General features: G+C 42.5%; 1 protein-coding gene across 4 annotated transcripts in view; it reads left to right on the top strand.

Moving 5' to 3' along the window:
- The first annotated feature begins 1,528 nt into the window (after nucleotides 1-1,528).
- The window catches only part of LOC131031204 (uncharacterized), a 148,540-nt gene continuing 124,593 nt past the window's right edge, over nucleotides 1,529-25,475 (top strand). Inside the window, exon 1 of one of the 4 annotated variants that reach the window (XM_059218073.1) lies at nucleotides 1,529-1,963. In XM_059218073.1, the coding sequence (XP_059074056.1) occupies nucleotides 1,727-1,963 (237 nt within the window). In that variant the 5' untranslated portion in view covers nucleotides 1,529-1,726. The remainder of the gene's footprint in view (nucleotides 1,964-25,475) is intronic. The other 3 variants (XM_059218046.1, XM_059218036.1, XM_057962250.2) reach the window with 3 other exon arrangements.

Raw genomic sequence — 25,475 nt, 5'->3', positions numbered from 1 at the left:
ATTCCTTTATCTCCCTCCAATCCTTCTCTTTTTCATAGATGAGGATTTTTAATTCCTAGAAGTCTTGCCAAGTACTCTTCATCTTCTCCTCTCACTTGAAGATGCCACTTGGCACCATCCCATGAAGTGAGAGGACTAAATCATCTTCCAATCATTCTCCACCCTTGATCTTTATCAAGAAATCTTGACCCTTAATCCATTTCATCCTAAATCCTATATATCCAACATTAACCATTTTCATCTATCTTTCACTCTATTATCATTTGAACGTCGTTATGCTGCCAAAATTGCAAGTGAGCACACATCCAATCAAACATTTAAAAAAAATCTACAAAACATAGTCTAATATAATTTGATTTCGTTAAATTATATGTTTTTTAAACTTTCTTTAGTTTAATATGAGTGTTTGCTTGTTTTTATGTTTTGTTTGGTTTCATTGCCAAATCATTAATACTTTGAGCATACATTTCATGCACACACTAGTAATTTCGACTTCAAAGTTGTTAGTTTTGATCACGAGTACTAATAATTGAATGAAATATATTTCTTAGATCTAAAAACAACAAATCATATGATGACACATCAATGCACCAGTAAAACATGACATAGTGAACAACTATCAATCTAACTTTTTTGGGGGCCATTTTGGACATCTCAATAAAAGCATGCTAATATGGCATCATATTTGATGATGTGGACTTAAAACCTCAATTGCAAGTAGGACTTGCCAAATAAATTACTGTAAAAAAATAAGTGGTTTGAAATTGCCACATGAAAATTTTAAAGACGCAAAATTAAGATACTCAACTCAATTCTTCTTACCCATCAATTCTTGTTCTTGTGCCCAAATTTAACTTCCTATAATTTATTTAAAGTATATTCATTCAGTAATAGCTTGAGCAAAAGAAGGAAGACATGGATGAGACAAAATGGCAGATAGATTAGTAAATGGAATATCTATTTAAATGCATGTCTCATAGACAACAAAGAGATAAAAACTTTTGTTATAGAATAATTTAGTAAGCATACTTGGAATAAAGTGCTAGAGAGAAAAAATAATTGTTATATTGAGGAGTTCAATCACACGTGATCTTTTTCAAATAGCATACATAAAGGCTTGTATCTCATGGAGAGCCAAAATTCTTATTGCTCAATTATGAACTATCTCTCATCAACTCCGTTACGAAATAGGCGGTGAAAAAGGCCGAAAGAAACTTGGGAAGGAAGGGTGTGTATTTTTTGCACTTCTTGGGGCAATTCAATTTAAAAGACACTTCATTTAGACATAAGAGCAATTATGTTAATGTCTTGACAACTGATTCTTGATATAGCCTTTTCAATGAAAATGCTGTTGAAAAATTGAGAGTGCTCATCATCATCTTATATAGAAAAACACTAAACCATGAAAATTGAAAATAACAAGACTAACTGTCCCATAGACTTTTTAATATTAATTTAATGTTTATCGTGGTGAACATTAAATTTTTTCCTTTCTTTCAATCATTTTCTTGTTCTTCCATATTGTGGGGTGCTTGTACTTATTTGAAAAAAATTACGCGTACTTTCTTATCTGCACAAAGCGACCATTCATTTATTTCTTCTAAAAGTGAAGCAATCCTCATGGCTGGAAACGATGCAATAGAAGAAAGCTACCAAAATCATCCACGGCCAATTTGACAATATCCATCAATCCCTCTGAAAAATTCCAACAATTTGCTCATTTTGAATGACCGCATCAATGCCAATGTCAATGACAGTCTCATTCTGCTCACCTCTTAATCTCAATGGTAGCCACCTTCATATTATTTCTCATTCCTCTTCACAGAAAATTGCCTCTCATCACACTTATTCAGTCACACTCACCAAAGAGCTAAAATGGTCCCCTCACACAATAATTACAGGCATGCAATCCCGTACCAGGCTTCGTGCAGCATCTTCAGACAACAATGCTGAGGATAATAAGGTATGTAAGTAGAAAACACAAATCAATAGATATCGTAGCACTTAATTGGTTTATTAGGATAGCCTAGAAATGGAGGAATTAAAAATGCCATTTGAAGTGGCAGCTTTTGGGGACGAATTCTCCACTTTCAAGTCATATTCCCAAATTATGTCTGAGAATTTTAAGTGTAAAGAGCTTAATTACGCAGTTAAAAATGCCATGTTGGTGGATTTCTTTAGGGCTGGTTCCCCAACACAGCCTATTACTCCATACGAATTCAAGCTTTCAATATTCCAAGCAATTCAAGCGTTTAAAATTGTCTTCATAAAGTGACAATTGCTTATACACAGTTGTCAGTTGGGCTGTTGTCTACATAAGGTGGGGATGATTGACGTGGCAGACCAAGTTGGGAGTTTCTACAGAGCTTGCATCCATTGTTTGCCTCTTTTCCCTTGTTTCCGTCATGGAGTCTAACGACATAAAAGATCAATCATATCTTCAATACCGATGAGTGTTTATTTTAAATTTTGTACCATGAGTTGATAATTGTACACCTCCCGAGAAGGACAATGATTCGAGTTCTACTGTATTTGCCATGCATTTAGTTTGAGGTTGATATAATTTTATTTGGCGTTTAGTGTTAGTGTGCCACAATGTCTTGGATTCTGCATCATGGGGATTAGCTGGGACAGAATACCTGGTTTTTGATATGACGGATTAGTTGTACTTTTAGGTCTCTCCTTTATATAAGATGGAATTTATTTCTTCAGTGTCTCTGAACTTGCAGCAGGGAACCGATTTGCTAGACATTCTGCACCTATGGACAATTTGATAGCGGTCATTTAATGGAGTTGCTGCATGTGAACTCCTCAGTGTGAAATGAACAAAACCAATTTTAAGGAAAGGAGATTAGCTATTGGTGTGGAACAAAACTTTACACAGGGATATGACACGCAAGCAGATTTCTTATAGTTAAGAAGGCATTATAATGATAGCAAACAAATTGCTGAAACCGCCTTATTCCAAGGTCATGTCCCCGCCGTGACACCCCTATCCGCACCGTTGTTAATAAGAGAAAATTGTCTTGGAATAAGACTTAACAATTTTCTGTAAAACCCAATCATGCCCAGTCTAACAGTGAGTGGAGGAATCATATCAATTATCTATCAGGCAGCAATCTGGTTGGAAATCTCGACTTGAATAAGGCAGCAATCTAGATATTACAATAGCGATCTCAACTCGATTAAAGATGTGATCCAGATATTACAATTATAATACAAAAGCTATAACTTAATAATGACAACTAGGACAAGTCGCTAACCATAATCTAGTTCAATAACCAACAAAGTATTTAGTTAAGGAGTCACTACCTTTGTGGGGTGGGGAGAGGGATTGATATTGATTAACGACGTCGAGTTCCCCCCATAGATATATAGGGCCTCTCCCGGCGTTTACCCTTCTCCGCCAGCCATTGTCGATTCACAGTCGAGTGGCCCCGGATAGGAACAGAGTTAGCTCACTCAATCGCCCAAGGGACTACCACAATGAGAAGCGAAGCGATGCAGCATTGACGCTTTAGCCCCCCACCCAAGGCCTATCCCCCCTACGGGCCTCCCACGAATAGAATCTACCTCCCAACTATAGAAAGTTGGGGGGGCCGGTGGGGTCTTGCACACACAGGCACGTGAGATTGGCTCCTCTCCTGCCCAACTCCAGATAGTAATGCATGGACGCTGGGGAGTGGATATCTTGTCGTTTCTCCGGGCAGGGCGGGAAAGCGGTGGGTATGAAGACAATCTCTCTTGCCGGGTTGCCCGTAGGGCCTGGAGTCCATCGTTCGTTCCCGGGAGAATTAGTCTGCTGTGCGCTAATCGACACGTCACCTCCTCCTCTCCGGGTTTGGTCGAGCTCTATCATTCCGGCCGGTGAAAGGATTGGTTGTTCAATTGCTCATTCAGAAGTGGGAGCGTGGGGAGAGTCCAATGTTACGCGTTGCGCCGCCAAGACCCCACCGCCCTGCAGAGGCGGACCCCATTGGAGGGGGGTGGGAGATATAGTGAAGGGAGGTAGATTAGAAAAGTGGGAGGCCCGTAGGGGGGAGGCCCGCCTAGGATGGTGGGGTCCGTCTTGGGAGGGAATTCTAATTAGAGTTGGTTCGGCCGATACCAGATTAATTCGTAATAGAAAGTGGGGTTCGATTGATTCCCTAGGGCGCCGCTGATGCTGATGTTAATCCATCTGTCCCGAATGAATGCTCATTTCCCACCTACCACCACTGTGGGGTTGGCCCCCAACCGAAAATAGAGTTTTGCCGAGTGATCAGCGTCTCCTATTGAATGTGGTCGATTCCTTTGAGATGCAGACACACTGCCAGAAGTGGGCCCGGTCTCGCCTGGCAAACAACCCCTTCCATAGAATAGTAGGGGCCTCCCACCCGGCCCCCAAGAAATAGAAGTTCCGGGTGGGGGGCCCTACTATTCTATGGGCCCCTACAACAACTTCTTATAGGGGGGTTAGGGGGGTAAGGGGGGTGGGTGGGAGGATATAGGGCTATTCCTCCCACCCAGGAATCTCCCTACTATTCTAAGGGGCGTTGGCATGTTACGTATAGAATCTTTCGGAGTAGCTAAGCCTTAGAATAGTAGGGGGATCGCGTCATAGAAAAGAGGTGGTGGGCCCTACTATTCTAAGGTGGTTGACGCAGTCGAGTTTATAAGGGCGGGCCGGGGTGGGTGGGCCCTACTATTCTAAGGCTAGTGGATATGAGATATGGAAATGGATGGATATCTGTCAATTGGTTTAGACGGGTAATATGCCCCTCTCCTTTACCTCAACTTTGCCTGGCGCTTACCGAACCGAAATGAGAACGAAATAGAATACCTCTTCCACTGCTTTTATTACATGCACATGTGAAAATTGCCTGATTTCTACTCCATGGGCGCTGTCGTAGACTCTGCTTCTAGTTGAAGAGACCTACCCCAAAAACCTTCTTCTCTTCTCCAGCCTTTCTTTATAGCTTTTTGATACGTATTAGCATTAGCAGTCACCTCATTCAAACGCTGGTCTCCTAGGGCCATCCAACCAGATTGCCTTTACTGCCTTTAACCCGCTCTCCCGTTGGTCGAGGTGTTCCCCTCTCCCTTTTCTGCCTAATAGACTGTATTCTTTATCTTGGCCGGTATAGTGATCACGAGCATGATGAAGACCATTTGATTCATGAAGACAGGCAGTTGACTCAGGAAAGAAAGTATGATTTGAATGGCTGGCTCTTTGGTCGAATGTTTCTATAACGTAAATAGAATAAAGTAACTATAGATAGAATAAAGAGGGAAAGAACACACCACCACGGAAACTATAAATAACTCAGTTAACAATACGATATAAATAGGATTACCCTATCTGTTCGCTTTCCATAAAAGTGCGTCGATACGAAATGAATAATGATGAGAGAGACAGGGCCTTTCGCCGTATCAAAATTGAGGGGGGCTAGCACGTGAAAGGGCCTTACCATGCCTTCTGTAACGTGTAAGGGCCTTGCCATGACGATCCTACGTCCTTCGATAAATAAAGATCTATCATATACCCTACCAGTGACTCATATATAATGTAAGTCTCTTTAACTACGTCTATCTGTCTTGATCGTAAGTCTCTTGTAAAGCTCTTAAGTCTCCTACATATTCGATGCCCGTTTAGACCGAGATAGCCTATACAGGATGATCAAATGGGTATATATTTGGGGAATAGGGTTGGGAAAGAGGAAGAAGGGTGACCTTCTCTCTTTCATGGGAATAGCTATCCTAACCAACCAAGAAGCAAGCGCGATCTATCTCATTTCCGGTCGATCTGACTCCGGCTTGGAAAGACAAGAGTAGCATTACTGGTGAGCCATTGTGGGGATCTCCCTATCTCCCCTCACTGTCTGTCTGTAGAAACAGCTCTGCCTTCTCATTAACCACTCCCCAAGATGGCGCCACACAGTCATTTCCCTCCCGAGGTTCAGGAGGTTATTTCATTCCTTCCCCTCTCTCCGTTCAGGGAGTGGAAGGGACCCATCCCCTCTGGGAAGGGAATGGGCTTGGAGTCAGAAATGATTGATCCGAAGCAATCCGGGTATCTTCTACAGACAGTCAGATTGCATGAGCCATAGGTAAACCATGGTGAGGTGTACCCCTGCTTCCAATCCCCAATGAGAAAAGCCAGAGCCCCAACCCCAAAGAGCTAAATAAGGGAAGATTGGAAGGCGCCCATAGAATTTTAGGGGCCTTTGCCCAGTAAGTAATATTATACTCTGGCTATTCTCCTTGGCCTTATTCTATCCCGCTGTTACCTAATATGAGTCAATCAATACGTTATATAAACACTTACTTTTGGTCTCCGTGCGTAAAGTAAGAGCGGAGTTATGTACTATTGAAAGAGGAAGGAAAGAAACGGGGCATGCGCGTAATTACTTACAGATATAGAGGAACGATTCTTTACTGAGCTGAGAGAATGCACTCTTCATAAGCTCAGTTTCGTTCTCGCAGTATGGAGGGGTTGAGTGCGAAGAGAGCGCCGACTGATGTCGGGTCTCCGCTCCTAGTACCTATAATCTGCTCTCATACTGGGGTGAAGATCGAGCGAACAAACCAATACACCAAATGGCTTTGGCCGGTCACTCTAGCCCAAGGAGACCATACGGGAGTGACCAACTCCTTTTCATGCCCGCCCTCTGGCAGAATGAATCTATTGGGGGGACTCTCAGGGAGGGGCCAGGTAATATCAAGTAACTGGTACACCACTCAATTTGGGAGCCTCCCTGAGAGTAGCGTGGTTGTGGCCTGCCTCAGAGACATGAATGAGACGAGATCTCGGAATGGGAAGATGAGAGGTTGATGGATGAATGGTAATGGCCTCGGAGACATCCATTAGGAATGGGAAGATAGGTAGAATCCCAGTATGAATGGGAAGCAGAAGATAGGTAGATAGTATCCCTGGGGAGTAGGGATTGGATTGATCGAGGTTTCCCTTTCTCCTTTCGATATTGGGGTGGTATCACGATCTTCTCTCTCCAGTTTGCTGACTATGACTGTGGCTGGCCTGATGCTGATCACTAGGATGGGATGGGGATGTTCTTGGATATGAGGGTATGTGTGGGAGTGAACTATATCCATATAACTATAGAAAGTGGCGTTAAGGTGTTGGAGTCTGTGCTGGGGTAGTTCTGTCTTCTATCTAGTGAGTGATCCCCGGCCGGAGTGCATTCTGGCTCGTACAGCCTCCTTCTCGAATCCTTAAGAAACCGGGTGTCGAAAAACTCGTGAATAAATCAATCAAAGCAAAGTGGCGCCCCGGGTCGTGAGGCCGTATATGTATAGGAGATGGGCGCAAACACCTACCTATCACGAACGGGATACACGAAAGTGGAGTAATTGCTCCTCTGCCTCAGAATCCCGTGGTTGGCTCAGTGAACTACACCGCAGGGCCCCCCCATTGGCCGGGAGGCGGGATATTGATAAGGGAAGCACTTCTCTTCCAGTCCAGAAGAAGCAGCGCAGGCGTTACTGGACGCTGAGCACGCTGTAGATGCAGATCAGTTCCGTTCGGTTTCACTTCCACCCCTATTTATTCCTCATTCAAAGGGGATCCGTTCGTGAGCTCACTGGAAGGGGCCCTCTCAAAGACTAACTCAGCCGTAACGAAAGTATCTCTCTTTATTACGTTATTTCAATAGAATGCCCTACTTTAATATCTATTCATCAATTAATAACCGAAGATATGTTAGTTAGTGCCACGTTGGAGATACACTGAAATAAGTCGTTAGAGATACACTATGGATAGATAGGGATAGAAGGACTATCTATGACGTTATTTATCTTATTTCACTAGTGACTTATTAATATTGAGTTACATGTATGTTTCTTATATCTACTCTACCTATCCATCTCTTTTCCTGAGAAAGTGTTCACCAGTTCGGGTAAATTGGCTGAGGTTCCTCACTCCTGACGGTAAGCTGGGAGGACATCATGGGGTGGGTGAAAGTAAGGTGACCCATTTTCCGACCCTTCGTCTGCATGCATTCATCGGCAGGAAGGGGAGGATTTCCTCTTCATCGGCACGGCAGGTCTATTCTCCTCTTAGTTCACCATTTGGGGTGGGTTTGGTCTCCTCACGGAAGGTCTTTTACTGTGAACCCGAGCAAAGCATGCGCATAATTCACCCTCGGTAATGCCAGCGTGGTCAGCCGGCAGAAACACATCTGCATGATCGGTCCAGTTCAACCCGCGTAAGGTGTTAGTTTTTAGGGGAAGACAGTTCAACCCGCGTAGATTAAGCTTGCGGGGTGCCTTTCATACGCGTCGAGAAACAAGAAATACGCTATAACTCCCATGCCCCGAAAGGATAGGCTACGGGGCCTCGCTTCTATCGAACTAGAAAGGCTGGGCTCTGCATTGGGGCCTCATGACTGGAGTGATCTGGATGCGAGAAAGGACGGCTATTGGCTTGCTGTAGTACAAGCCCAAGGTTACCTACCATTTAAATGAAACAAAGACGAACAGGCAAAAAGAGCATCTATCCCGCCTTCCAGCGAAGGAGAGCGTACCGGCTCGCTCGGGTTCATCGAGGGAGGGTGGGTCTGTTCTGTAAGCACTCTCGCAGGGCAGGGACACACCTCCACTCAGTAAGGGGTACTATAGTGAGGGATCCGTCCGTTCCTCCTCTGGGTGGGGCCCTACTATTCTAATGGGCATAATTGGGGCCAGTCGGGTTTATTCATCAGGAAAGTGCGTTGACGATCCGTAGACGATGGCAAGTGTTCTCTTCCGGGGGTTTTTCAAAAGTAAACGTCGTTTTGTCGACGTTCTCTGCCCCTTCGGCACTTCATATAGTTGGCACAATCGCATCTTTTAACGTAGGCGGTAAGATGCGAAACAGTGCCGGGGGAAAGGGGAAATCGAAAGGGGGGGGCCCTTCGGCACTTCATATAGTTGGCGGCACAATCGCATCATTTCACAGTTCGACCCCTATAGATTGTAAGGGCGGAAGCATCTATACGTAACATGCCGATTGTTTAGTCGAAAGAAAGATCTAGTTTTTGAAGTAAACCCCACCCGGGCCGAAAGATTAGTTTCTGAAGGCTACTTTAGAAATACAGATTCTGAAAGCGCCAGGGAGGGAATAGTTGTTGGTGGGTGGGGGGAGATAGAAGTTGCGTATAGAATAGGTGGAACAACTGGGTGGGACTGCGACTGGGTCGAGAAAGGGAAGTACGCATTCTTCCTTATTTATGATGCACCCCAACCCGTTGCATTCGGTGGGAACTACGGAACACAATGAATGAAATGAATGCCAGTTTATCTGCAACCACTGCTACTTAAACTACTGAGTCAACTGCTTCTTCTCTGTCTCTTTTACCTATGCTGCTGCCTATGATTATGGATCTTTGGCTTGCTCACGAACAGTCGCTAGTGGGGGTATTAGTATAGGTGCTTCCGCGTCCCTTTCAAATATAGGGGCAGGTCATTGAATTGCATCTATAGTTGAGACTCTTCTTGTATCCTTTAAAGAGTCTCGACCAACCCTTTTGTCAACACTAGTAGTACATCTACAAGAGGAATATTCATCTCAACCTTAACCTACTCTGCCTCTGCTGCTAGGTATGCTGCTTCTTCGACTGACTCCCCTACTATCTAAAGGGCTGCTGGAGGATATGAAACTTTCTCAGCTGCTACTGAATAAACAGCCCATATATCTAGAGGGCGAGACGAGAAAGGCTGTCTCTGCTACCATAGCCTTTGCAGCTGTCTCTGCTGCACCTGCCCTAGTCTCTTCAGGATCTCGATCTCGTCCTGGAACTAGCACTACGACTGGCTTTGCTACCTTTGCTCCTGGCTCCATCTTTGCTTGCTATATCTTTGCTTCTCCTGCTTTCTCCAACAAGTCACAATATGGGGAAACTATTTTGTTAAATCAAAGGTTAGCCCCGCAATGAGGGGAAGGAAAGGACTGAGATTCATTGAGTCATGATGGGTCCACCCTTGTATGATCATTAGCTCCGAGATTGAAGCACGCATCGTATATAGAGCAATATGTGTATTTCCCACCTAGATTCGGTGCTACAGGCATTCATCCGGAATCTTTCGATCTCCATTGACAAAGCACTGCTTTCTGATACATATATATATGTGTGTGTACATGTTGCTCATACATAATAGAGGATGTTTAAGTCTATGTTTATATGATAGAATATGAGAGATGCATACTTGTCTGAAACCCATCTTGTAGGAATGGGCTTGAGGTGTAAGAGATGGGTGACGAGTGGGCTCGTAAGTAGGCCATCCTAGAATGACCACATTGGTTCCTAGGACAAGAGGGCACTTACTTAGAAGAGTCAAGGAGCCCCCTTATGACCTTTGCCCAGTCTTGCAAGATGGCACTTGTCTTTGGGAAGATGAGACATTGATGGGGAAAGCAGGTACAATCTGCTAAGCAAGCAAGAGGGCTGTGGTAGACATCCACTCTTGGGCTTAGTGTAGAATTGGCTTCGAGTGGACCCATCATGTCTTTTCCTCCAAACGCTAATTCTTGTATAGTATTATTGATAGCATATGAATATGATGTGGGTTGTCTAACCCTAATGATTGAATGATATATATATATATATATATATATATATATATATATGTTTCTTATGCTATGATTGTAGGATTCAAATCCAGGATTGCATTATTAAAGAGATATTTACTTGGTAAGATGTAACACTAACCCTAATTTGTTGCAATTATGATTTTAGGGCAAATTAGGAAGGGGACATTACAAACAGGCACAGCACATAAAATTCCAATGAGGATTTACCTAGTTGCATCATATGGGGAACTACACGTCCTCCATTATTAACTGAAAGTAGCAAAAAGGAAAAACACAAATATTATTAGGACAACTAAAAACAAAATAGCAATGTTGTTATTGTTGATGGGGAAGTTTGCACTTCTATCAACACAAAATAAAATACATAGAATATATCCTATTGTCTCTTGACTAAGGTGATCTTATATGCCCTTAAATTGTCCAAACAAGACGACCTCAAGGTTTCTAATGTTAGGCCTTGACTATACTTAGGATAACTCAGTGATAATGTGATTTGCTGTTAATCATGAGGGGACTTACGTGTCTATTCTTTGGATAGATTTTCCACAGTCACAACTGCAGACGACTTCTCTAGGTCTAGAACCTCTTAAAAACAGATTTTCAGGATACTTGATGCTTTATAAACAACTTTTGAGATTGATTTTTAAAGAAATATCAAAGTGATTTAGGGTTCAGAAAGCTAATCTAATCCTAATGATACAATTCCTCAATCAATAGACAAAAACCCTCAAACTAGACCCAGCTTTGCCAGAATAACACAACTAAGCATAGGCTGATGCAATCTTCAAAGGACTTAATAGATTTTCAGATTACTAATAAGCACATTGAATCCATAACACAATGCAATCCAACATGTATATTTAGTAATTGAACTAAAACTTATAAAATTCAGACTAACCATGGATGAAAACTAACAATCAACTAATTCCCAATGGTATGAACAGGGTTTCATCAAATATTGATTCCAGAAATTATTCTATACTAACTTGCTTTGAAATAAAATAACTAATTTTGAAAAAGTATGAACCATGCACTCACATAAAACAACACATAGATCATCACATCAATGATTTCTGCATTAATTTCGCCAGAGTTCTTGCAACAATTCCTTAAAACTTCTTGCGCAAAAATGAAAGAGGGCATGCCCTTTTGTAGTTTTTTAGGTTTAAGATGAATGGCCAAGATTAAATCCTTTTTAATGGCCCAGATTCATCTCGTAGGAACTATAACTACCTCATTTAATAATTTATACCAAATCCTAACCACCTAACAACCCACTAAAAGACAAAGTTCACCTCTCCCAAGGCACAAAAAGACCAAATTTTCATTTGGAGAAATAACTAAGTTTTGGCTTCGTATTTTTTATTTTATTTTAGCCAAAAAATAATGTTTCTTTATGCAATAAAAATTCTTCTCCATGGATCAAGTAATTCTCCCATATATCTCTGCCAGCTGTACATTTTGCTTGCACATATTCTTGGAATTTTAATAGGACTGCCCTTAGTTCTTGTTCAAGAGGCATGAAAGTGTGTCATGTCCCCTTCTCAGTGATGTGCATTTAGTGGTCGATTGGCCTATTACGGAGACCCGTAGGCTATTTGGAAAGGAGAATTAGGGTTTCCAACTTTTGTGGAGTTCTGCACGAGTTTTTTAGGGTTTGTCAAGAGGGAATTCTTTAGTTCTGCTTATGGTTTCCTTCTGGGTTTTCCATGAACTCCAGGGTGGCATAACATGCATTTGATTCTTTGGTGAAGTTAGAACTTACTATTTTTAGTAAGTTAGGGTTTGGCTGTTTGGATGATGCTGTTCTATTGAGCTTTCCAAGCTCTTTCTCTGGGTGCGAAGATTATGTTTTTCGGAGCAGTATTTCTTGACTTACTATTTTTAGTAAGTGGCTGTGTTGAGCATTTCTATTTTTAGCAGTCTCGGACAGGGTCCTAACTCAGCACAATTCAGTGGTCTTCATTGCACAACTTCATCCTTAATTTTGGTATTAATCAGTATTGGAGTTATAAGTTATTTAATTAAATATTAATAGGATAAGGAATTAATATTTAATTATTTTTATTACTGATTAATTGTGTTGTGGGCGACTTAGTAAAAATATCTATCTGCCAGCAATATTTTTATTTTCTTAAGTCAGTGGCATTAAAAAGGTGGCATTGAGAAAGATGAAATATTTCATGTTTATATTATTTTTATATTGCAAAGTTGTCACCTAGGAAAAAGTTCAAACTTTGCCTAGGGAGTTTGGGAAAATTAACACCATGTCTAGGGGAGGCTATGACATGAAATGAAATTGAATTTCAATTGTTTTGGGCGCCATTTGCATTTGAATTTGAGAGGGAAAATCTATAAATACAGGTGCTTGGCCTCTCATTTGGCATCTTATGAAATTGCATCGTTATGCTGACGGTTTGGCAATTAAAATCTGAGCTTCGAAGTGTGGCTTCCTAGGTAAGTCTTAGTTTCGTACTTGGAAGATAGTACCTAGCTGTGTTCTTGTAATTCCAATGTTGTCAGTGAGTGTTTTGTAGATTGTGGAGAGTTTTGTGTGGGATTGGAGTGTTTTCTGGTTGCTGGTCGCGGAGTTGCTGAAACCATATTTTGCTCCTACCTCTTGGCTAGGCGATTCTATCATTCTGGGTATTTGCTCTGTGGATTTCTATGTCCTAGGCGGTGGCATTTGTAAGTTTTCAGCACTAATCTTTGAGTAATCAATTTTATTTTGCAAATCGTACTTCCCAGCCTAGGCGTTATTCTTGTGTGGGCATTTTGGAAGCAAGATGTGGTAAATGGGGTATATGGAGGTCACTTTCCTGATTGTAATTGGTCATTTTCAATATATTAGCAGTTTGGGAGCCTTTGGGGATGTTAGGTGTGAGTAGTGAGTGAGTTTTATGCATTTTAGTGTGTCTTGGTGTTGCTGGTTGTGCATTTCAGCTTGCTGTCATAAAATTACAAATTTCCAGAAATTGGTATTTGGGTGTGCCCTTCGTAGTGTGAGTAGATTAGTTGAATTGGGTGTGATTTGGGGTGATTTGGGTGAGTTTGGAGAGAGAAATGAGCATTTCATAGTTTCTTGAAGCCGCTGGTCTGCGTGTTATTGATCCGAGGATTTCATAATTTCATGTTGAAGGATCTTTTGGGAGTTAGTAACTGTTTGAAGATATTTATTAGCATTGGACAACATTACTTCTCTATTCTATCTCTCTATTTTATATTGTAAGGTTAAGCAGTAGTATTACTAACCATTTCTGGATTGTAAGCATTCCCACTTGAAAGTAGAAGAGGCTGTCTTGCTGCCTATATTTTGATATTTGTTGCTCAGTCCTCCCGCTGCATAAGCGGTTGAGTTGAGATTGTGTAATATTCCCCTTAATTTTTTTTGGTTTTTAGCAATAAGAATTACAAAGCAAACACCATAACTCATTAAGGTTGGAGAAATAATCCATACAACTGAAAGCAACCCTTCACTTTCTTATCACTGAGAGCCCAACGTGGAAGGGTGAGAGCATACAGTGCTAAGGGGATCGTTAGCGCCATAACCAAACTGAAATTACAATGCACGGGCGGCAAGCTAGCCCATTCTGCTTATCCAGCAGTATAGAAACTAAACTCTTGGCTGTAAAACAGCCAAGGGAAATATTAAGAAACTAAAACTCATTCTACGTATTTCAACGGGAGGACATTACATTAAGCTATCACTCTACCGCATATTTCAGCGGGAGGACAATTCATAAAACTTATCACTCGACCACTTATTCAGTGGTAGGACTGAGTACATAAACTGAATTACAAAGCAAGAAGGTGGCTAAGCCGGCCTCTTCCACTTATGCAGTGGGCAAGCAACACATCAGAAATGGTTAGTAGTACTACTACTTAACTTTACAATATAGAAAATAGAGAGATTGAATAGAGAAGTAATGCTGTCCAAGCTGATAAATATTTCCAAGCAAGTGCTAACTCCCCAAAAGCCCTTCAACATGAAATTATGAGGAGCAATGACACATGACCAACAACTTCAAGAAGCTATGACATACTCATATCTCTCTCCAAACTCACCCAAATCTCTCCAAATCACTCCCAAATCAACTAATATACTCACACTCCTAAATGTACACCCAAACACTAACTTCTGGAAATCTGTAATTTTTGACAGCAAGCTAGAAATGCACAACCAGCAACACCAAGACACAGTAAAATGCATAAAACTCTCTCACAACTTGCCCAAATCACTCCAAACCAAACCCAAACTATAGGTAATATTGTATAAGACCTTGCAAGGATACTTGTAGAGATAGTATCTCTACTTCTATAGGTAATATGGCTTTTGATCCATAGACCAAACAATATGGAGTTGCCCCTGTTGGAGTGCAGATACTAGTTCGGTATGCCCAAAGAGCAGGATTTAGCTGAATGTGCCAGTCTTTTCCAGCTTCATTGACTGTTTTCTTCAAGATTTTCAAGATAGTTTTGTCACCTTGCTCAGTCGGGTTATGGGACTCCCTCAATCTAACCTTTTTGAAGAGTGGATGTTCTATTTTATAGAGCAGGTCTTCGCTAGGAAATCTAAGACTGACTGGGCCCATATCATCAGTGACAATATCCATACCCAGTTGGTTGAACTTGAAGAGAAAAAGCACTTCACCATGACCTCTTATCTAGTCTATATGTTCGCCCGACACCAGCCACTGCCAGGGTTGATCAAGAAGGGTGAAATCGGGAACAGGCCCAATCAAGTAAAGGTGTACGATTGCTATCCTCAACTACATTATCATGACATAGCTCAGGCTAATGCAAGCGGGATTACACATAAGGCTCTCAGAGCAGGCTACCATTTTGGTACAAAGGTACGTCACCTGGTTTATTCAGTTCCCTAGGTTCTCCTATATCCCGATAGCTGGCTCTGAAGGGGCTCCTTTCCGACTTCCACGCTAACCAATCGACAAAATAATTCTTCTGGAAGTTGCAAGGCAAGCACGTCCGACGAGCAGTTTACTCAGAGACAAGAAGTAGTCCGGATTCACCTTCCCTATGATGGTGGGTAACCTCGATGTACATTTAAAGAATGCAACTCATGCCGATGAGTCACTTGCTGTGTTAGCCTCTTATGGCCTACTGGAACATTTCCCGAGGAAATGTTTTGATCATGACAATTTGGCAAAGAGAGCCTACGGCAGGCGCTACAGAGCAAAGGAATCAATTGAAGACTATTGGAAGAATTGTTTTGATGACTATGAGGTCCGATGGCGTGAATATTCAAGGTTAAGTGTGCAGCAAATGTGACTTTATGAATACCGTCGGGTCCTGTATCAGGTAATAGATTCTGGAAATTGCTTACAGGTTCGAGAGTTTGAGGCAATAAGGCACCTCTTGCCGGGCATCAATTGGTCACAGGATCCAATCACTAATTTTGAGGCAGTTATGGCAGCCCCGGGAAGGTACATTGATCATTGGCTACACCAACAGATTGAGCAGCTAATTCATCAGGGAGTTTAGTTCACATACCATATGAATGGTAGTCTTGATTCTCAATTCTCGGAGGATGAGGGAACCTCAAGTCCACCAAAGGAAGAGGTTGAGAGGCCCGAAAAAAGGAAGAAAGCCAAAGCTAGCAGAGGGACTCGGACGTCAAAAAGGACTCGAAGGGAGAAGATCCCTATTAGAAGGCCAGAAGTCACTTCATCATCCAAGGACCCCAGTTCCGATGATGATGTAGGTGAACTTGATTATATACCTGCCCCACCCTCCCAGAGTGATGTCGATGCATTCGAGGCTGATAATCCTCTGGCACAAGACGAGCTAAATACAGAGGTAAAGATCATTGATTCTGGCGATCTTGAAAATCAAGTTGAGGAAGGAGAAATTCCGTCCAATCAAGAGGCTGATGTACATGAACTCACCCAGGGGAGTTGGCACGAGTTGCAACTGCATAGTACTAACAAAGATGACACCACCGTTGAAAGAGAATGAAGGGCGGATGAGACCCACGCGCCTGACAAAATTGAGGAGCAACCATCAGATGGGGATACCCGACAGTTGTTTAGTGAGGTAGGGGAGAACTCAGCTATAAGCAAAGGATTGGACACTTCCTCAGCTCCTCCTATAACAGATCAGTTACAGATATGCAATGAACCGGTTGAAACCTCTACGGAGCAGAGTGGAAATTTGGCCATTACATCTGGGCAGACCATACCTCAAGACTAGTTAGTTGCTCGTGCACAGCGGAAGGCAACCACCAAGCCACCTATTGACTTGGAGTATATTTTCTCTCGCATAGGGGAAACAAAGTCCAAAGGGAAGAAAAAGCCTAAGACCTACTCCCGAATAACCAAGGATGAGCAAAGGAACCGCACCATCCATATCGCTACCCCGCCTGTCAATAAGCCAGCAGATCAGATTGCGCTGGCCGATTATAGCATTACAACCGTCCTGATAGGGCGAGCCACCAAAGAACAAGAAAGGGAGGAGTTCAAGGACTCAGTGCAAAACATGCTCAGGCAACTCGACGAGATAACTGCCGAGAGAAACATGTGCCGAGTTCGTGCTGAGCAGGCCGAGGGGTACGTTGATTACTTGTTGAGACTGTTGCATCATGCCCCCGAATCCCATGTTTCCCCATCAGCATTGGCGCAAAGGACTACAACAGAGTTCAAAGGAGTACGGGATACTGCCAAGGCTCTCAAGGAATGGATTCGAGACATTAAAGAAAGGGGAGAGCTGATCATTGAGGATGTAAAAGAAATAGCCCACCATCAAGAGACCATTTTGGTCAAATTGTTCGAGGTAAAGAGGGAATGCCTCAGGGCTCATGAGGTCCTTGCTACAACTCTTCCCCTCATGAGGGCTCTTTTCTGGACCCATGCGCAAATTCCTACATTGTCCGCCATCTTGGATCCCTATAACATCAACATTTTAAAAGAATGGTACTGGACCAACACCATGAAGAGTGAAACAAAAGATACTATTAATAAAGAGCAGGCGGAATGCGAGGAAATCTTGAAGGACATGAGGGACCTTGGTGGGAGGATCCTCCGATCAATGGTTCTGGGCTGGAAAAATAGTTTGTCTGATAACATAGTGCAGCCAGACTGGGAGGATAGATTGAAATATATGCAAGATTGGTTAGATGTGTTTATGCAAAATTGATTAAATGATTAAATCACGTAGACCGCATCTTTCCCGTTTGAAAGGCATCAAGCAAAGCAGCAAAATCAGAGTCTGTCTAAAGTCAACTAGGAATGCAATTTTCAGACTTAGGGAATTTTGAACCTCATTCATTTTTGAAAAAACTGATCTTAAAGACTAAGTGCAAATTTAGCGATCATTAAGCACCTAAGTCCTTGAACCGCAGCCGAGTGGCAAATTTTAATCGAAGAGCTTAATAACATTCCATGCCCAAATTAATCAGGCTCTTTTACTGAAGCATCGTGCTTTTTTCAAATTTCGGTTTTTCCATTGATCCTTATGTGCTAACATATCCCTTTTAACTAACCTGTTTTGTTTCCTTTAGCTCGTCTCGTAATCCGGGTCCGGTTGTGTAGGATAGATGCCTAAATCTGCGATAGAATCCTCAAAGACACCTAGTGCAGCCGGAACATCTCGGGGTTATAAATCAGAGATCCCTCGCAAAGGCGAGAAGATGAAATACCAGTACCAAAGAGGAGGACCCAGAGAGTCAAAGCTCCAAAGCATATGAGAAAATGTAGGCGATATTGACTTGGGCCACATCAAGAATCAGGACTTCAGAGACTGGGTATTTCCCCCTAACGCCTATGGTAGGCCTAGGGGGATGATGGAAAGTGGTATCACCCAGGTAACAAGATTTCCTCCATCAGTGCAGAACTATGAGCTAGTAGTTGAGGCTGCCCGACATTATCAACCAGATACTAGATTATTGGTTCTTGAGAATATGGTCCTAGCTGACTTTACACTTGAGGCCATTGGCGACGCATTCGACATCCCCTTCCCGGATAGCCCCATTGCGACAACCATAGATGAAGCACAAGTTGCATATGACATGAACCCTGTTAAATGTAGGACATTGATATGGTATAAGGAGAGAAGGCCTCCGAGTATTAGAATTGGGAAAAAGACCCCTAGAAGTGACTTTCACAATGAGCATGGAGATATGGTCACCTTGCTCAGTCGGGTTATGGTACTCCCTTAGTCTAACCTTTTTGAAGAGTGGATGTTCTATTTTACAGAGCAGGTCTTCACCAGGAAATCCAAGTTTGACTGGGCCCAGATCATCACTGATAATATCCATACCCAGTTGGTCGAACTTGAAGAGAAAAAGCACTTCACCATGACCTCTTACCTAGTTTATATGTTTGCCTGACACTAGCCGTTGCCGGGGTTGATCAAGAAGGGTGAAATCAGGAACGGGCCCAATCAAATAAAGGTGTACGACTGCTATACTCAACTACATTATCATGACATAGCTCAGAGGGAAAAGAACAACCCTGCTTATACTATTGGTCAGTATGAGCGTGTCAATGACGCCTTCACAATGTGCCTAGTCAAGCTGATGCAGGGGGGATTACACATAAGGCTCTCATAGCATGCTACCATTTTTCTTCAAAGTTACGACGCCTGGTTTATTCAGTTCCCTAGGTTCTCCTATATCCGGATAGCCGGCTTTGAAAGAGCTCCTTTCCAACTTCCGCGCTATCCAACTGACAAAATAATTCTTCTGGAAGTTGCAAGGCAAGCACGTCCGACGAGCAGTTTACTCAGAGACAAGAAGCAGTCCGGGTTCACCTTCCCTATGATTTTGGGTAACCTCGATGTGCATTTAAAGAATGCAGCTCATGTTGATGAGTCACTTGCTGAGTTAGCCTCTTATGGCCTACAAAACATTTCCCAAGGAAATGTTTTGATCATGACAATTTGGCAAAAAGAGCCTACGGCAGGCTCTATAGAGCAAAGGAATCAATTGAAGACTATTGTCAGAATTGTTCTGATGACTATGAGGTCCGACAGCGTGAATATTCAAGGTTAAGTGTGCAGCAAATGCGACTTTATGAATATCGTCGGGTCCCGGATCAAGAAACAGATTCTGGAAATTGCTTGGAGGTTCGGGAGTTGGAGGCAGTAAGGCACCTCTTGCCAAGCATCGATTGGTCTCAGGATCTAATTACTGATTTTGAGGTAGTTATGGCGGCCTCGGGGAGGTACACCGATCATTGGCTACACCAACAGATTGAGCAGCTAATTCATGAAGGAGTTCAATTCACGTATCATATGATGGGTAGTCTTGATTCTCAGTCCTCGGAAGACGAGGGAACCTCAAGTGCACCAAAGGAAGAGGTTGAGAGGCCCCAAAAAAAGGAAGAAAGCCAAAGCTAGCAGAGGGACTCGGATGTCAAAAAGGACTAGAAGGGAGAAGATCCCTATTAGAAGACTAGAAGTCACTTCATCATCCAAGGACCCCAGTTCCGATGATGATGTAGTCGAGCTTGATTATATACCTGCTTCGCCCTCCCAGAGCGATGTTGATGCATTCGAGGCTGATAATCCTCTGGCACAAGACGAGCTAAATACAGAAGTGAAGATCATTGGTTCTGGTGAACCTGAAAACCAAGTTGAGGAAGGAGAAATTCCGTCCAATCAAGAGGCTGATGTACATGAACTCACCCAGGGGAGTCGGCACAAGTTGCAATTGCATAGTGCCAGCAAAGATGACACCACCGTCGAAGGAGAACGGAGGGCGGATGAGACCCACGAGCCTGACAGAACTGAGGAGCAACCATCACATGGGGATACTCGACAGTTGTTCAGTGAGGTAGGGGAGAACTCAACTATAAGCAAAGGACTGGACACTTTCTCTGCTCCTCCTATAACAAATTAGTTACAGATATGCAATGAATCAGCTGAAACCTTTAAAGAGCATAGTGGGAATTTGACCATAGCATTCGGGCAGACCATACCTCAAGATTGGTTAGTTGCTCGTGCGTAGCGGAAGGCAGCCACCAAGCCACCTATCGACTTGGAGGATATTTTTTCTTGCATAGGGGAAACAAAGTCCAAAGGGAAGAAAAATCCTAAGACCTACTCCCGAATCACTAAGGATGAGTAGAGGAACCACACCATCCATATCGCTACCCCGCCTGTCGATAAGCCAACAGATCAGATTGCGTTGGCCGATTATAGCATTACAACCATCTCCATAGGGCGAGCCACCGAAGAACAAGAAAGGGAGGAGTTCAAGGACTCTGTGCAAAACATGCTTAGGCAACTCGACGAGATAACTACTAAGAGAAACATGTACCAAGTTCGTGCTAAGCAAGCCGAGGGGTATCACTTGCTGAGACTGTTGCATCATGCCCTCGAATCCCATGTTCCCCTATCAGCATTGGCGCAAAGGACTACAACAGAGTTCGAAGGAGTACGGGATATCGCCAAGGCTGTCAAAGAATGGATTCGAGACATTAAAGAAAGGGAAGAACTGATCATTGAGGATGTAAAAGAAATGGCCCACCACCGAGAGACCGTTTTGGTCAAATTATTTGAGGTAAAGAGGGAATGCCTCAGGGTTCATGAGGTCGTTGCTACAACTCTCCCCCTCATGAGGACGTTTTTTTGGACCCATACGCAGATCCCTACATTGTCCGCCATCCTAGATCCTTATGACATCATCGTCTTTAAAGAATGGTATTGGACTACCACCATGAAGAGCAAAACAAAAGATACCATTAATAAAGAGCAGGCGGAATGCGAGGAAATCTTGAAGGACATGAGGGACCTTGGTGGGAGGATCCTCCGATATATGGTTTTGGGTTGGAAAAATAGTTTGTCCGATGACATAGTGCAGCCGGACTGAGAGGATAGATTGATAATGGATAAGATTGCCTACTCTACAGAGGACCTGGATTTTGCTAGTAGATTGCATTCAAATATTTTATGTTTTGAGGCTCATTGGTCCGACTGGAAGGATGGATTAAAGCATGTAGATTGTCATTTGGAGGGCATGCAATATAAGATATGTCATCCTTCTATGCCTCAGTTCATGGCGCTGTTTCAGTTGTGCATCAGATTTCAAGAGTATGTTCGGGCAGAACGTGCGGCCGATCGGGACCTCTGGAAAGAATATCTGCATGCCAAGGATGAATTTCTAGAAAAGGGAGCTGCAGCAGAAAAGGAAAAAGTGCCTTATAAAGTGCATAATTATTTTAAAATCTAAAAAGACACTTTTGGCCATAAAGTTCATGTCTAACTGCCAAGTCAGCTGTTATTTTTGAGCTCCGTGCATGTGCACTTTTGAGCTGCTTTTAGGTAGTTATTAATTGCCTTTTTAGGTAGTTATTATTCCAACTTGGGTAGTTGTTGATATTTTACCTCCTATTTATGGGCATGGGTACTATGTTGTATTGATGAATCTGGGCCACTTGTTTTGTTTTAATCTTGGCCATTCACCTGAGTTTTGAAACTCTATTTAAAGGGGTTGGTTTTCCCTTATTTTGGTAAGAAGTCTAAGATTGTTGTTGAAGCTCTGGCGAAATTTATGTAGAATTATTGAAAATTAATGCTGTTTCATTTCTTTGTGAGTGCATGGTCTCCTTCACCATTTAATATTCTTGTTATGTCTTTTGTTTTCAGATAGTATTTTTAGGATAATATTTGATAAAAGCCTTGGTGTTCATACCATTAAGGATTGGCTGATCATCACTCCCCCTGCTTAGTTAGTCTGAACCCATTTCTGTGCTTAGTTCGGTTGTTAAACATCAAGTGAATGAATTTCAAATTCTGCATTTATGTTTAGTAGCATGAAAATTTAGTTCCCTTTGAAGATTGCACTAGATTTTACAACTTTGTGCTTTATTAGCTGATAATGTTAAATCTGGTTTATTGGAGGATTTTGTCTGTTTTCCTGAACATGTTATCTTAGATAAATTAATCAGATTTTCTCTATCTCTTTTCCCCTTTCCTTTTTCCCCCATTTTTTGTCAAGAAGAAACCATACAGTCAAGCTGAGATAATATCAATCCAGGTGAAATCAAATGATATAGGACTGTTAAACTTTAGGGAACTCACTCGAAGCCAACCGTCTAACCTTAAGTCCCCTTTGTGTTTCCAGCAAAACACATCAAACCACTAAGCTATCCTGCAGTCAAGACCTGACAACCGAAACATTGAGATAATCCCCATTGATCGATTAAAAACAGCACTAGGGATTTCCTTATTTCAAGAGAGGATAGGATTCTTAGTATTCTATTCTGCGTTGGCCGGATGGGACCGTAGTAATGCGATTTCAGACACGTCAACACATATCCATATAGCCTTGCCTATATATGCAGGCTTATATTCATTGTATGAATAATTATTGATCTATTGATGAGAATACAGTTTATTCTTGTCCTATATTTTGTACTTTTCATTGAGCTCTTGATCTTAAAAAAATCTCACATGGTATCAAAGCCATTAGAGCGTCATTGATTCATCTTTGAGAGGTATTATTGCGACGTCAAGAGGCAGATCTGAGGAGCAGCATCTTTTGGAGGCGTCCTAGACTAGATCCGATCTCGCCATTGCGTCTGGGTGGCCGTTTCCATGAATTTTGAGTATAAATTCGGCCTATTTTGGTGAAAGTCAAATTTCAAGCTTGGAGGAAAAAAATTGCCCAATTTGGGCGGTACGGTACTTATTTTCGAAATTAAAAAAAAAAAAAATTTCTGCAAAAAAAAAAAAAATTCATTTTATTATTCGCAAAATTGGGCTTACAATCCCCCCGCCATCGTACAACCTTGCAGATTCTGTAGGTTGCAGGTTGCCACCTGCGCTCCCCCGCCGCTATCCTCGCTGTAATGCCTATCGGCATCGGCCCTGGCCTTGCCTCCCAGCTCCTTGCTGGCACCAACCTCGGCTCCCTCCGGTTACTTCCGTGCTGCCGGCGTTGTATCCCGCTAGTGCTGCCGGCGCCGTGTCCTGCTGGTCGCATCCGTGCTGCCGACACTGTATCCATCCAGTGCTGCTAGCGCCATGTCTTGCCTGTGCTGCCGACGTCGTGTCCCTCCCGTACTTGCTGACCGTGCCGTGCACCGTCCATCGGATCTCCTTGCGGACCCAAAGCCGCCACGTTAGCTTCGCCGGACCCCGCCTTCTACGTGGCTTCCATGTGGGACCCTGCCAGGTGGTGTCCCAGTCATCCGCCACGCGGTAGATTGAGTTAGCGCCTAGTTGGCGCCTATTTGACAGGCCATGCAGGTGTACGATCTGTTGACTTACTTGCCACCTCAGCTGTCCGATCTGCTTAGTCATCACTTCCGTAGTGCCACGTTAGCCCTCCACGTAGTCAGTCATACGGACACATCAACAATTTCGACCAACCAAATCGCGCCACGTCAGCACGTCCGTATTGTACGAACGCTCAGTCAGCAAGGAGGTGAAGTTTTCGCGACGGTCATACGACCGTCAAATTTAACATCGTGTTTTGCTAACGTCATCATTTTTTTGAAAAATTGGCAGGCCCCCCTCTGTTGAGCTTTTTGATTTTGTAGTTCAACTTCAAATGGTTATATCTTGCTCATTTTTGCTCCTTTTTGGGTGCATTTTTTTTGAAACGGGCTAATTTTTCGTTTACTTTCTCCTGGTGGAATTATTTTATGATTTTGGACAGATTTTTCAGAAATCTCAGTTTTGGGTGACTGTACTTGTCCAATCCCCGTTTCTGCAACTTCCGGGATTCCGTTTGGGCTCATATGAACTCCTTTTCAGGTGCTGTTTTTTTTGAAAGTGCATAATTTTTTGTTTACTTTCATAATCTGCTATCAGTTTGCAGTTTTTTTGGGTAGAAATTGTACTTTCAGCATATGGTCTTTTTTGGCCAATTTGGCACTTGTATTGCATAGATCTATCTTGCTGGTCTTTTGCATTGTAGTTCTCAACCTATTGGGGCAGTTTTTAAACAAAAGTAGAAGTCCACCTTGCCATTGTTTGCAAGTGGCCTATTGTACACGCACTACATATAAAGTGCCCAAATCATCATTTTGGGGGGGGGGGGGTACTTTGATTGATTGAATTTGGGGGGTGTGTCTCTTGTGCTTTTGTGCTCTTGTGTTCTTTCCTTTTTGCTACTATGGGTTCTCCTAAGTTTCCTCTCTTAACTCCTCATAATTATGCTACTTGGAAAATTGATGCATGGATTAAACTTATGGAAAAATGAACTCATTACATTGATCGAACTATTGTTGCACTTGCTGATCCTGTTGGTCACTTGGATTGGTTCACTAAAAATATCATGGCAATTGATACCTTAAGAAAGTATGTATCAAAGGATCTTATTTTTCATAATGAGAAATGTAATCTAATCAAGGATGCTTGGCAAAATTTTCAAGACTTGTATGGTCAAGTTGATGATATTAGGGGATATCAAATTGATAGTGATCTCACCATGTTAGATCCCAAGAACTTTGATACTATACAAGATTATGTCACTAAGGCAAAAGAGTTGAGGGCACAACTCAAAGATTGTGGCATTGATAAGAAGGATACTCAATTGATCTTCAACTTGATGGGCAAACTTCCACAAGAATATGCAGCATTTGTTTCTAATTTCCAAACCCATAGGATGACAATGGGTTCAAGCTACACAATGCGTACATTTGATGCTTTCGCTGAAATGTTGATGATGGAACAAACTAAGTTGATAAGCATAGGCATTTGTAAGACTTCTAAGTCTCAAGCATTAGTGGCAAATCAAGGGAACAAAGGAAATCAAGGAAAGGACAACTCAAACAAGAAGAAATGGCAATCAAAGCCTAAGGACAAAGCATCACCTTCTCCACAACAAGGAGATTCATCCTCTTCCAAGAGGGATAATTCACCAAAGAGGGAGAGACCTACTTGTGCCTATTGGTAAAAGTTTGGCCATGAGGAGCATCGTTGCCATTCTAAGAAGATTGAT

This window comes from Cryptomeria japonica, chromosome 1 (genome assembly GCF_030272615.1).
Source record: "Cryptomeria japonica chromosome 1, Sugi_1.0, whole genome shotgun sequence".
Classification (NCBI taxonomy): domain Eukaryota; kingdom Viridiplantae; phylum Streptophyta; class Pinopsida; order Cupressales; family Cupressaceae; genus Cryptomeria; species Cryptomeria japonica.
Note: the sequence above shows the minus strand (reverse complement) of the source record. Positions and strands in the feature narration are given on the sequence as shown.